Source organism: Myotis daubentonii, chromosome 3 (genome assembly GCF_963259705.1).
Source record: "Myotis daubentonii chromosome 3, mMyoDau2.1, whole genome shotgun sequence".
Lineage (NCBI taxonomy): Eukaryota > Metazoa > Chordata > Mammalia > Chiroptera > Vespertilionidae > Myotis > Myotis daubentonii.
The window spans coordinates 196,683,224-196,697,677 of NC_081842.1; the positions used below are offsets into that span (position 1 = coordinate 196,683,224).

Below are 14,454 nucleotides of genomic sequence, written 5' to 3' on the forward strand. Positions count from 1 at the left end.
GGGAGCTGGGGAGACGTGTGGGGACAGCAAACTTGGCACCTTTTGTTAGCGTCCATTAACTCATCCAGCATTCCAGGTACCTGTCAGTTATTTCTAGGCTAAACTCCCCAACTCCCTGCTTCTTTCTCATTCCTTCCCCCGGGCCTGAGACAGGCCAAGCTCTGTGTGTTTTTTCTCTCTTCTATATCAGTTTCTCTTGCTATGAAATGGGTGAGAGAAAAACCCGATCAGGAAGCTCTCAGAGAGTGGGATTGTGACTGGGTGGACCCAATTCAAAGTTTGCCTGCCTGACCTTCAGGCTACTAAAGGCCTTCCATAATGTACTCTACTTCCTTATGGGAACTGCAGGCTTTAGGCAACAAATTACAAGTATGAGGGTGCGCTCTTAGACAGAATGATTGCCATGGGAATCAGCAGAGGCCGAAGGCGATTTGTGGGGCCACATTCCCTGGCCTGTGTTCTCTGTGTGTGCCAGGAGAATGAATAAATCATTGTTCAGGGGTGGGATGCAGCTGCCGGGCTCCTCCCCTCGGCACATGCCCCGACTCCTGCTCCTCCATTGAGGGCTGCTGGAGCAGAGCGGTTTATACACCCAGCTCCCCAAATCCTATTGTGGCCTCCCCCTCTGCACGAGCCACCGGCTCCAAGCCCATTCAGGCTAGCCCTTTGTGCTAGAGGTTAAGTGGTTACATGTGGGGGGCACCCAGAAAGGACCTGTCAGGCCCTGAAAGGCTGTGCTGATACTGAGCCCTCCTACTGATGAATGGGGTGGGTGGAGGAGAGGTGGGAGGCCTGAGGATGGGGTGGGGGAGAGGGCATGGGGATTATGGAGCCCACAGAGGCAGCTGCTAGGAAGGGGGTGGAACAGGCACCCCTTCTCTCATTCTTCCTTCAGATCAGATTTTTTATCTAGCTCACTCCCATTGCTGTGGGCTCTGGGGTGTTCAAACAGCCTTAGGACTTTGGATTTGACTTTTCTGGACTCCTGGTGGAAGAGAGGTTTGGGGAGAACGTTTACCACTTAGGTGCCTTGGGGAAAAGGGTCTATTTCATTCGTCCAACAGCTCCAAAACACCCATCAGTTTGCCCCTTTTCCCTCCAGGAGTGGAGGGAAAGGTTGGGGCGGGATTCATCTCCCAAGTTCCTGTGGTGCAGTGGACTTGAAACTGTCCCACTGAACTTTAAAATCTTCCTGGGACACCCCCCCCCCCCCCGAGGAGCTGTTTAGGGTGGGGGTGTTCAGGGGAGAAAGGAGACCTCAAATTGGGTGTATTGCAAATATTTTGCATGAAAATAAAAGATTCCAAGCTTTCAAAAAAATATTTTTAGCTTCAGATTTGATGTACGTCCCCCCTCATTTTATAGCTGAAAAAACAGCCATATGGGGGGTGGGGAGTGGACCTGTCTTACCTAACATGGTCACAGAAATTTCTTGATAGACTAGAGTGGCACTTTACCTTTAAGAGGCTGAGGAGAAAATGGATGAACAAAACAACTAGGTCACCAGCTCTGTAGGCCTTTCTTTCCCGAGATGAGCTAATTCTGGGGAATGATTTTCCTCCTAATATGCCTTCAGGGCTCTCTGATACATCAAAGGTTCTCCAAGGCTGTGTGCCTGGTCTTGGGATCCCAACTAACAATGTTCGTATTATAACGTTATTTAATAACGTTCAAGGCATAGTATCTTTATTTAACCTAAAAAGGTTAAAATGGTTTGATTTGCCTAAGTTCCCAAAGCCATGTGAGGAGGTTGACAGATGATATGAGCTCAGGAAGAAAATAAAGCAGGTGGCTGGTACCCCAGCACTGGGAGCCTGGGCTTTGTTCTGATGAGGAACCTCTGGGGGCTCCCTGTTATTTCCCTGATGCCCCCCCGGAAGAAGCTCCAGCTCCAAGGGATAGCGGTCAAGACCTTTCATCCCTTAGCTTACTTTATCCTCCAGCTTCATCTCCTACCTCTATTGCCCGACATGTACCAGTCACACTGGCCTTCCCTGTGTTGTCTCAACACACTCAACACACATACCACAGATGGTCTCCTTGGCCTTTTCCTGCTTTCTCTCGGTGAGCTTCTATTCATCCTTCAAAGCCTGGCTCTGCACATACAATATAGACTCTAACTCAACAGTCAATCTAGAATTTGTTGTCTTTTGTAGCCAGAACACATATGAAGGGGTAGAAGTAGGTGTGGTGCCTTATGTGATTGTACCTAATCACTTTCTCAAAGAGTTAACTTCCTGTCTCTGACATTCTAGGTTCTGCATGGTCAGGAGGCTTTAGCATCTTGGGAGGAATGTTTCTAACCAGGGAACACAAAGGTTTCATTCCAAGCTCCTCATAATACTAGAGAAATAGAAGAAAGGAGGTCACCATATAGGTTGGACTGATGATGGCCACCAGGGGAAATAGAGTTGCTACTATTTAATGAGGACTGAGAGGTGCATGAGTGGGGCCCCGAGATGTTCTAGTAATCATGGTTCTTTTGATTACGAGCGAAAGAAATCCCACTCAGGTTAGGCTTGGCAAAATAAGGGCCTTATTGGAAGGTATACAAAGGCCTCAGGAAACGGACTGGATCATCACCAGGACAGTCTTTTGTCTCTGCTTCTGTGTGTCAGCATCATTTTTCTCCTATTACACACTGACTTCTACTTGCCAGGAAATGTGATTGCTGCAGCCCTAGGCTCACATCTCCCTGCTTTGTCTCCCTTTCATTTTATGTCAGCAAGTCCCAGAGAAAGACTGACTGACTCACCTGGAGGGGGCAGTCCTACCCTGGGACTCATCAGGCTGCTGTTTAACCCACGTGGTTAGGGCTGGGAGAGGCTGGGAGAGACTGAGCCGACGGAGAAGTGGGGAGGAGCTGTGCTGGGCCCACCAAACAATCAGGTGACTATGGCTGTATGGCTTGGGGAGAGTTGCATAATCCCGACCATCGAAGCCCAGAGCCTTCAGGAGTGAAGATTTGGGTCACCTCACAAGGAAGAAAACTCTGTGGCTGAAGGCGAGGGGAGCTTGCAGTGGGTAAAGGAAAAGGGAAACTCAGTTCAGACCTGAGGTCTCCACCTGCATATTCTAAGCTGGGGGAGTATCCAAAGTTTGAGTTACTTTTGCCTTCTCCTTTTTATTTCCTTTTTCCTCTTAAAAATAGAAAATGTCATAATCTAAAATGGTTTTTCTTCCCTCTTCCATCTCCCTTATTTTTGTATATAGGATTGGTTGGAGTGATTTAATTTGCATTTAATCTTGAGGTAGCAGAATGGTGAGTTTGAATCAAGTTGAAACTGGAAGAGGATGTCCCAGCAGAGATCACAGAGTTGAATTCTTTCTCATAAAAAAAAAAAAGCACTAGAAAGGGATGAAGGAAAGCAAGATATTTTATTTATTTGTTAAATTATATTTTTATTGATTTCAGAGAGGAAGGGAGAGGGAGTGAGAGATAGAAACATCAATGATGAGAGAGAATCATTGATTGGCTGCCTCCTGCATGCCCCACACTGGGGATGGAGCCGGCAACCTGGGCAGGTGCTCTGACAGGTAATCAAACCGTGACTTCCTGGTTCATAGGTCGACACTCAACCATTGAGCCACTTAGGCTAGGCAAGACAAGGTATTTTATTTATTTATTTATTTATTTGTTATATTTTTAATAGCCTTGTTGAAACAGGGCCACTAAGAATTTTGGTTACCTCCCAAAAAATTAGGAGAGAGAGAGATGGGACAAGATATTTTAACTGTATTATTCAACAATGAGCCCAGCCGGTGTGGCTCAGTGGTTGAGTATCAATCTATGAACCAAGAGGTCATGGGTTCAATTCCCGGTCAGGGCACATGCCCAGGTTGCAGGCTTGATCCCCAGTGGGGGGTGTGCAGGAGGCAGCCGATCGGTGATTCTCTCATCATTGATGTTTCTATCACTCACACTTCCTCTCTAAAGTCAATAAAAATATATTTTTTAAAAAAACAATGAATCCATATTAGTTTAGTTTTGAAATGGGGTGAATGGGGTTGGGGGTACATGAGGAAGGTGTAGCCAATTGCATAGCTTGTTCAATAAAACGGGGATGTGGAAGGGACCCCCCCTGGAAGCTCATGTGTCCTGAAGGCTAAATTTGTCCCAGTCTTCTTTCCCGGGAACTTAAAATAAGAAATCTTAACTTACTTCACACCAGCCAGTGCTTTTTGGTTTTACGATTGAAGCCAGAAATTCCTCTGTTCTCTTTGATTGCAAACTGAACCACCAAACCCTACCGTTTCCCCCAAGGAGGAAGGGAGTGAGGGGGTCAGGCTTCAGTAAATACAAACAGGAGAGCTCACTGCACTGGCACCATGCCTGTCCCAGAGCAGGTGTTCTTTCTGCTCTTAAAAACGTACCTCTCATTAAATAAGCACAAAATGAATACATAATTTCCAACGGTGATAGATGCTGTGAAGAAAAGGAACAAAGTGCTCAGGGATAGTGCCAGAGAAGGCTGATCTGAGAAGAGGTCTAAAATATGAGAGGGGAAAGGGGATGTTCAGCAGAAGGAACAGTGTGTGCAACAGCCGCATGGCAGGACGGAGCCGCAGGCCCGATTGCAGAGATGGAGCTCAAAGGCTGAGGCGGGAGAGACGGATGCTCAGAGCCCGGAGGATGCTGCCTGAAGGATTTACCCCGCAATGGGGACGCCATCAGGGGTTCTAGGCAGGCGGGTGGTGGCATGCCCAGATTTTCATGTTGAGACTGTCACTCTCTCTGCAGAGAGGCGCCCAATGAGGGCGGTTAGGAACTAACACCGGACCTGCCAGGCCTCGGCCAAGGCTGCGGAAGGCGCAGGCGGGGAGGCGGAGGGCTGCGCTTCTCCGCGGGAAACCGGCCCGGCCCACGTGGGCCAGGCCGCCCCGCCCCACGCGCTGACGCCGCCGGGCTCCGCAGTCCACGCCTGGAGCTGGGAGCGCAGCTCAGGAACCCTGCACCCCACGCCCGACCCGCGTGGACGCCCAGGCCAAGGGACCCCGAGCCCGGAGGGGCGATTCCCGCCGCGGGGCCAGTGGAACCAGAGCTGGCGGTGCCGGGGCGGGCGCCTCCAGGCCGTGAGTCGGGGGCCCCAGGGGGAGGGTTTGGGGCTCAGCCGCAGGGGTTGGGGGGGCCAGGAGGGAAATCACAGCCTGTACGCTCAGCTGCCTCCTATGGGGCAATTAGGGAAGGATGGTATCTACTCTCTGTCTTGGGGAGTCTCCCTTTCCCGCAAGGCTAGGCAGGGCGGGAGGTCGATCGCCCCCATCCTCACAGAGCGATCTCCCCACCACCCACCCAAACCCCGGCAAGTTGCGGATTAGAGAGAGAAACCCGATCCTGGGGTGTCTGGGTTCCCATTTTACCGTCTCTGAGACCCCCGCGATTCGTAACACCACCAACCAACACATCCCAGCTTCCTTCACGGCCCCGCCCAAGTTTAGGAAAAAGGAAACATTTGGGTGGGGAAGATCTACGGGTGCCTCGCTTAGCGGGGAGTTTGAAGGTTATAAAGGATCTGTCCCTACACCATCCCCCACCCCCACCCCAAGACTTCTGCCCACTACTGGATGTGGGGAGGGTCCCTGTCACTTACCTTATGTCTCACTCTTACTGATACCCGAATTTTCTAATTCTAGTGATAGTGGGCAGGAGAAACCTCTTGTCAATTGGAACCCTAATTTTGGTAGAAGGGGGTTATTGAGGAGGAAAGAATTGTATGTCCTCCCCCGGGACATCAAGATGGAGCAAGCTAGGGGCAGGGACACAGGATAGTAGGTATGGAGGGACGGAGGCAAAGTCCAAGAGGCTTGTCCATAGGGAGGTGGGGTCCTCCTTGGGCAGAGGAAGGAACTGGACCAGCGGGGCCAGTCCTGGGCAGCCGGCAGGAGCCTCCTGCTGCTCTTCCTGAGCATAGATATCCCACTGCAGCCCACCCTCTCCCCCATTCACTCACCCAGCAAGTATGGACTGACACCTGCTAGTGCCAAGCTCCATGCTGGCTCCTGGGAATATGATGGAGGATATATAGAGAAGTTCCCCATCTAGTCTGAGAGCTGGATTTGTAAGCTGCTTTTACAAGAGAGTTTTTAAAAAATTGAATAGACGTTTACTGACCATCCATTATGTGTTGGGGACAAGAAACAAACAAACATGAATTAGACAGTGTGTACCCAGGGCAGTGGGACCCAGAGGAAGGCAGTTAACTGTGTGTGTTTGTGTATATTGGGGCAGTGGGGAGAACATCAGGGTGGCTTCAGAGATGGGGGAGGGATATTAGAGCTGAGTTTTGAAGTATAAAAAGGAATTTGTGGGTGGAGAAGGAAGGACCTTAGAGGGGAGGGGAGAGGAAGGGTACTGTAGGCCAAGGGGATTGAGGGAGGAGAGTAATGGTGCATTTCTGAGATCTCTGAGCAGTTTGGTGTGGCAGGAGGGGCAGAGTGGCAAGAGGCAAGTCTGGAGGAATGAGCAGGAGCCAGATGAAGCACAGCCTTGTAGGCCATGTAGAGGTTTAGCAGGAGTTTAGGGAGCTGTGATGAATCAAATTTACATTTGTAACTGGAGGCAGAGAGATCAGAGAAAAGGCTGTGGCAGTCAGTAGTTCAGGTACGAAATGGCCTAAACCAAGTGAAAGTGAGGAGAGTTGCATGTACATGCACACACAGAGGGTTTGGTGTTTTTCTCAGAATTTCGTGGCCAATGAGACGGGGAAGGAAGCAGAGTGAGGGGTCCAGGATGCTCTCAAGTGTCTGACTAGAGTGCCGGATGGAGAGTGGGGCCAGTTTGCCGAGGTCACTGAAGAGGAAGAGCTGTTTGGACACGTAGGATTTGAGGAGCCTGTGGTTGGTTGCAGGGTTGGAAAGCAGTTGGATCTGAGCTGGAGGCAGATCTGAGTCACCAACACATGATGCTCCTTGAAGCTACAGCAGAGGGTGAGGTCATCTGGGGAGAAGTGCATAGAATGAGAAGACACCCTGCCTCAGAGGGCTGAGGGTAAAGCTGTGCAGGAGACTGAGAAGCAGCAAACAGAAAGGGAGGAGGAAAACCAGGAAGGGAGGTGTTACCAGAGTACAGGGAAAGGGACTGGAGGAGGAGCAGCCAGGCTCGCTTGCTGATTGCCTCCACTCTGTCAGGACACCCACCCTGTCCTGCTCTGACTCATTCTTCTGCTTCCCCTCTGCAGACCAGATGTTCGCCATCCAGCCAGGGGTAGCTGAGGGGGGCCAGTTGCTGGGGGGCCCACCTCCTGGAGTATGTCAGCCTGAGTTTCATCCAGACAGCAACTCCAACTTCATGGCGAGTGCCAAGGACGCCAATGAGAATTGGCATGGGATGCCAGACCGAGTGGAGCCCATCCTGATGAGGAGCTCCTCCGAGTTGCCCTCTGACAACCAGGCCTTCCAGGACCCTGGACTCCCTGAGGGGGAGCTCCGCAGCCCACCAGAGGGAGCAGAGATCCCCAGAGCTGAGCCTGAGAAGATAAGTGGTACCGGCACAATCTGCTCCCCTCTGGAGGACAATGGCTATGCCAGCAGCTCCCTAAGCATTGACAGCCTTAGTAGCAGCCCTGAGCCTTCCTGTGGGACTCCTCACAGCCCTGGGCCTTCAGATCCCCTTCTGCCCTCGGTGGCCCAGGCTGTGCAGAAGCTGCAGGCTCAAGAGCGCTACAAAGAGCAGGAGAAGGAGAAACACCACATGCACTTGGTGATGTACCGCCGCCTGGCCCTGCTCCAGTGGATCCGAGGCCTGCAGCATCAGTTGGTTGACCAGCAGGCCCGCCTTCAGGAGAGCTTCGACACCATCCTAGACAACCGAAAGGAGCTTATCCGCTGTCTCCAACATAAGGCAGCACCGTCCAGGCCCTAGGACCAGGATTAAGAGTGTGCCTCTCTGGGTATATGTATATATTTTCAGGCATGTGTGAGATTGTGTACAAGTATATGATTAGCTGGTATGAGTGCAGGTAAGCATAAGTGAGTATGTATGTGCTAATATGTGCCAGGCATCAGCTTATGTGTGCTGTATATATACACAGCCTAAATTATGTGCAGGCCTGTGTGAATGTGTCCATCTATGTATGTATGGTGTGTATGTAAGAGAGTAATAACATTTTGGTTAGTTTACTTTATTGTAAGAATACAGTGTATAACCCATATAACATACAAAATAGGTGTTAATCAACTATTTATGTTATCCATAAGGCTTCCGGTCAGCAGCAGACTATTAGTAGTTAAGTTTTTGGAGAGTCAAAAGTTCTACATGGATTTTCGACTGTTTCAGGGATCGACACTCCTAAAACCTTCATTGCTCATGGGTCAACTGTACACACAAAAGAAGTGTGTGCCAATGAGTAGGTTTGAATGTTGAGGCTTGTGGTGGGTGTATATGAGTGAGCTCTTGTCTGTGTAGGCCTATAAATAGGGGTGCATGTGTGCTGGTGAGGCCTGGGAAGTGTATATTAGGAACATGTATTTGCAGGCAGACTCCTGAGCAAGGGTGTGCAAATATATATTCAATTGCACATGTGGGGCATCCGTCCACACCCTATGTTACCCATGACCTGCTGTAGTTTTTTTTCTCCACAGGGCCCCACTGCTCTGTGGAAAGAGGGTCTCTTGGGGTTTCCCAGGCCACCCCTCCTTCACCTTCCCCTCACTCTTCCTAGATTTTGCTCTGCTAAGGCTGTTGTCCCTGACCATGGATTTGCTGTAGATGGTAGCCACTTTGGCCTGTCAAGGCTTTTTGGCTGCAATTTTGCCAGAGCAGTTGGTAGAGAATTAGTATCAGGCAGGGGAGCTGGGGGTGGTGATTGACACGATCGCAGGAGTGGGGGTGGCATCAGAGAAGAAGACAGGGACTGTCTCTCTTGAACTCTGCCTCCCATCATGTGGGAGATGGGGTTGTGGAGATGATCATGGTAGAACCCTGTGAAAAATAGGAGTTGGGGAATTCTTAAATGCCAGTTCCAAACAAACCACAAACCAGCTCCTCTCCACTGCGAAGGAGCTGTTACAGACCATATTGATTTAAGCTTCTGATGAAAAGAAATGTGTGCTAATAAGCTTGCAAGGAATGGACAAGGTGTTCCCAGGCTGTTGGGTAAAATCTCGCTTCTGTCTGTGTGCCTCTACTTGCTGTGCCTCTCTGGATTGAGCAGCACTGGATGTTGAATTAGTTTGGTTCTTCTCCCTGAAATCAGACTGCCTGTGCCAGGAGGAGCCACAGTTCTTTCAAGAGTGGGCAGAGGGCAGGGTCAGCCCTACCCCTGTAAACTCTTAGGATGCTGAATCATACCCCCTTTCATCACTGAATGGCCCTCTGAATGGGAGTTGACAGGCTCCAGCAGAAGCTCTGTGAGGTGGAGAGCTGGTGAATTCTGGAGAGAGCCAAAGACTAAGGTAGCCAAGCTCTCGGTTTTGCTTCTGGGAGCCAACAGGTCGCAAGATCCTAATGGGTGAGCAGTGGCATGGAGGTCACTGATCCTACCTCTGGCTCTCAGTCTTCCTATCTGTAAAATGTGGGGGCTCTTTCTATCTCTAGGTGGGTGGGTGGGTGGGTGAAAGCAATGGGAAGTGAGGCTGAGACAGTGACCCTGGGGACTTGTGTCTAGCTCTTGCATGTTGAGTCTGAACCAAGATGAATAAACTGGAGCAGAGAAATGCATTTCTTGAGTTTGTGTTTCTATTCTATTCTTGAGTTTGTGTCGTCTGGTGGCCTCTTTTTCACATCATCTGAGCCCCTTTGTGAGCAGGGTTCTGAGCTGGGGGGTAAGGATGGGGGAAGACACGGGAGGAGGAATCCAGCCTGCGACAGTTGACAGTCTGATGGTGGGACAGAGAGGTCTCTCCTAAGGGGTTTCTCAGGTTGACGGGGGGAACTTGGCCTATTTGGGTTGTCCTTGTCCTAAAGCACCTTTGGGCCTGAAAATGGGGGTGTTGGTTGTGAAAGACACCCCCACACAAAACACACAAACACTCATATTCTCAACCTGCTCTAGAGCCACTGCTTCCCTGAAAGGCAGCCTGACTGCAAAAGACTGAGGGTCCTTAGATGGTTCTGACACAGATGTGGTTACAATACATGTGCATGACTTTAGATATTTGTTGATGCCAATCATATTAGATCTTCTATTTTATATTAACTTGTATAATGATTTATTGATGTCTCAAAAATCCATTACTTTTATAAAGAAAGTATATTAGTTACCTATTGCTGCATAACAAATTACCCTAAAACTTAGTGGCTTAAAGCAATACACATTTGTCATCTCACCACTTCTGTAGGTCAGGAGTCTCTCTCAAGGCTGCAGTCAAGGCCGAGTCAGTCCAGGGTGCATGGAGCATTCAGTTCTTCAAGGACTGTTGGCTGAAGGTCACCTTCAGTTCCTTGCCATGTGAGCCCTTCTAACATGGCAGCTTAATTCATCAAAGCATGCAAGTTACTAGTAAGAAAGTCAGAGTACTAGCAAGACAGCAGTCAGTTTTCTGCAACCTAATCATAGAAATTCATCCCCTCCATGTTGCCATATCCTGTTGGTTAGAGGTAAGTTTCTCAAAGGGAGGATATTACACAATGGTCTAAGAACCAGGAAGGGGGAGAATCAGAGGGCATCTTAGAGGATGCCTACCATAGAAGGCATATTTTATTGATTAAATCAATCAAATACTGTACTGATTATTTTTAAATTACAAAATAAAAATTATATTCTACTTACAATAATTGAAACATTTTATTTATTTTTATTTTTTAAAATATATTTCTTTATTGATTTCAGAGAGGAAGGGAGAAGGAGAGATGGAAATATCAATGATGAGAGAGAATCATTGATCGGCTGCCTCCTGCATGCCCCCTACTGGGGACCAAGCCTGCAACCCAGGCATGTGCCCTTGGCTGGAATCGAACCCGGGACCCCCCAGTCCGCAGGCTGCTGCTCTATCCACTGAGCCAAGTCGGCTAGGGCAATAATTGAAACATTTTAGAGAAAGGTATATATATTTTAAATCCCAGAAAGTATACTTCTCAGAAATAGTGACCCAAGATATTAATAATTCTTATTATCTCTACATTTGATATTTATACAGAAACAGTATTGAACCAGTTTTGACAAATTCCATTTATTAAGAGATCTTGTTCTAGCAAAGAGCTATAGCTAAATTTGAATAACCTTAACCATGGAGATTTCTAACAATGAGACATGGAGCCCTCAGAGCACAAGAGGGGGGATTTTCAGGAAGGACCCCTTTCCCAAACGTGTGAAGCCTCTTCTGAGCACAGCCAATGGTTCAGAGCACAGACTGTGAGGCCAGACCCCTGGTTTTGGAAGTTAGCACCATTGTTCTCTGTCTCTATGACCTTGGGCAAGTCAATTAACTTCTCTGTACTGCATCTCAATTTCCTCATTTTAAAATGAAAATATAGGGTTGTAACTACCTCATGGGGTTGTCTCAAGGATTAAATGAATATATAATATGCAAAAATACTGATAGCTGTACATGGCACATAGTAAACTACCTTAATGAGAGTCATGAATATACTGTAATTATAAATAATGCTTTTGGGATGCATATTTCACTTTTCCACAGGGGGGGAAAAAAATCAAAATTTTCCTGAAGAAATTTGAATCTAAAATGAAAGGCATCTTTTAAAAAAACTTTTAAAAATTAAGCTGCCTATTATTCCTTTCCATAAAAGAGCTTTCTGGGCTGAGAAAAGGATAAAGGCCAGACCAAGGGACCAGTGTGGTGAGTTGTAGGAATATAGGACCCCTGCCCATCATCAAGAGCCTAAGGACAGGTCCAGCCCCCGGTGTAATGGTGGGTGAGGGGAGGAGCTGAGCAAGAGCAGGAAGTCAGAGCCACAGCCAGGTCAACAGAGACCCCAGGGGATGAACCAACCCAGCCAAGAATTGCTGTTTCCCATCAGGCACACTGGCCATTGGGCCTGCTTGTGGGAAGGGCCGAGGTACTGCTGTGCTTTTTGTCACGGGCAGACCTGGTCCAGGACTCTATAGACTGCCTCCACCTGTGGCAATTGTATGGCCTGAATGAGGAAATGGACCTGAAAATGCTTTGTATGCATTAAAACCGATTGAGCACCTCCATACACAGTCCTGCAGAGCCCACTCCTGCCCTTGAGCAGGTCTTGCCTGCACTGATAGATGAGACTTTCATCCAAAACATTAGTGCACAGGCCATTCTGAGCTCAGAAGAGGGGAAGCTGATAAGCTAGCTGCTCCTAGCCCTCTGTGCAGATCTTTGCCTGAGACTTGATATATTTAGGAGTTTATTTTAAAGTCATTGGGTGGGGATTTCTTAGTCCCCCGGACAGTGAGCGGGAGTAGGGAAGATTTATTTAGTAGGAGGGGTTAGCCAGGTTGCCACCTTTTCCTTCCCACCAGAATGAAATCTCATGACCAGAAGCAGGGAAGTCTAACTCAGGGTTCTAGCGCTACCGGAGGAGTCTCATTTAGTAGGAGGATTGAGGGAGGAGATTGAAGCTGAGACCTAGAGACCCACAGGGGCAGGGCACACAGCAGGGGCCTGAACACCCCCCAGGGACAGGACCAAGGGAAGGGATTGGTGGGGAAGTTGTGCAGGGCTGGATCCTCTTGAGAGAGAAGGGGCTGGGTCCATGGGAAACTCTCTTCAGGGACTCCAAATAGTTCAGTCCCATCAAACATGGTCAGAGCCTGGGGTGCAGGGAGTGAACTGGCAACTGAAGAAGGAAGTAAAGAGGGGGATAAGGGAGCTTCAGGCTGTGGTGGGTGGGCTCCCCTGGAATATCAGCATTCTGTGTAGATTGAATGATTCCTGGTGGCAGCCCATGACTTGTCTTCCAGCCTGGTTCCTACAAGCTTCATCCAAAATCTAGTGTTAGTGTCTCCTAACCACAGCATGAACAGGTGACAGGAACAGGAAAGCTTCTTGGAGGAAGAGGAGCCTGGAGAATGGGTAGAAGTTGAGGCAACAGAGAACAGTGATTTCTAGTGCCTACTGAACCCAGAAGTCTTGGATCCTCCATTTAGTAGTAGCTGTGCCTCACTTTTCTCAACTGTGAAATGGGTTATGCGAGAGTTTACACGTGTAAAGGGCTCAGACTTGAGCCTGGCACATAGGAAATAGTCCATACATGTTATTATTTGATTAAGCGAGGAGTGGGAGGTCATCAGAGGTAGGAGATGCCCCTGGCAGTTGTGCTATACATTAAGAAGTGTTGCTAAAGCACCTAGAGCCCCAGACCCATGAGTTTAATGGATGCTGGTGGTGAGAAGAGGAGCATAACATGGGGATGCTCTGGGGGCTGAACCAGGCCTCAAAGCCACACCCACCAGGCACCCACAAACACAAGGCCACTGGACACCACTCCTACCTACGTGTGCACACGCATGCACAAGCTCTCACACTCACAGATGCACACTCCCGGACACCGACCTGCATGCGTGCTCCCTGCTCCCCCCCACCCCCCTCAGAAATAAGACTGCACCAGCCTGGGGCGGTTTTCACACCCGGCAAACCCCTGAGACTCTCCCAGCCCGCGCATGGCACAGCCATCAGTGTGTCTGCTTCTCCTCTCCGGGCCTGAAGGCTGCTCCAGCCAAACGTGATCCTCGCCCGCTCCTCCCCTCAGACCCCTCCGCTCAGAACTCAGAACCGGTGGATCCTCCGGTCGCTCCACTCATTTATCACCAGTAGGTTCCAGGAGAGAGGTGTCTGGTTGTGGGACTGGCGGGAGCGGGGACGGAGGGGGCACGGGGTCAGAGCCGGGAGGGGCTAGGTCCCCGAGGGCCTGCATCCCCCACCTACCCGGCGAGAAAGAGGTCTCGGACCTTGAGAGGGGGCAGTCCGAGAGGCTCGGGCTGAGGCCGTGACCTTGCCCCGTAAGGGAGTGCAAGGCCGAGCTCCCGGGCTCCGCGCCGGGGAAGGAGAGGGCTGGAGGCGGGCGTTCAGCTGGTGTTCTGCGGCCTCCGGGAGGGGCTCATCCCCCTCCCCCCAAAGGCGCAGACAAAGGGGCGGTCTCCTCGGAGCCTCGCGGGCCGGGGGTCCCCTCACAAAGCGTGGGTCAGGCGGGGCCGAGCCCGCCCCACGCGGCGGCGCGCCCCCAACCGCTGATCCGCACGGCTGCCAGCGAGGTTTCCTGCGCTTAATCCCAACAAGCATGAAAACGGCTCAGGGCGGCCGCCAGCAGGCCCTTTGTCCCGGGCCCTCGCGGGACAGCTGCAGCCGGGATCCCTCCCCGCTTCTGAGTCTCCTCCCCGCGCCCCTGCCGCCCTCCCCACCTCAGCTGCTTGGAAGGCCCGCAGCCTTCCAGGGCTTTTGCCTCAGGCCCGGGGACGCACAAAGAGGGGCGGCGCCCCTAATCTGGGGGAGGGGAGGGGGAGGGGGAGGATTAACTCTAGGGTCTGTTGGGAGGAGTGAGGCCAAAGAGGGAAGAGCAAGAGAGGGCTGCGGGGTGCGCCCTCC

At 50.3% G+C, this 14,454-nt stretch overlaps 1 protein-coding gene across 1 annotated transcript; it reads left to right on the forward strand.

The window, feature by feature from the left end:
• Window positions 1-4,874: 4,874 nt before the first annotated feature.
• Window positions 4,875-9,658, forward strand: C3H1orf216 (chromosome 3 C1orf216 homolog). Its single transcript, XM_059690221.1, has 2 exons — window positions 4,875-5,073; window positions 7,179-9,658. The coding sequence occupies exon 2, from the start codon at window positions 7,184-7,186 to the stop codon at window positions 7,859-7,861; it is 678 nt and encodes a 225-aa protein (XP_059546204.1). The 5' UTR covers window positions 4,875-5,073; window positions 7,179-7,183; the 3' UTR covers window positions 7,862-9,658.
• Window positions 9,659-14,454: the final 4,796 nt, after the last annotated feature.

Bases quoted from the DNA above. Each gene is read 5' to 3' on its own strand.
- C3H1orf216 (XM_059690221.1), top strand. From the start codon at position 7,184: ATGTTCGCCATCCAGCCAGGGGTAGCTGAGGGGGGCCAGTTGCTGGGG.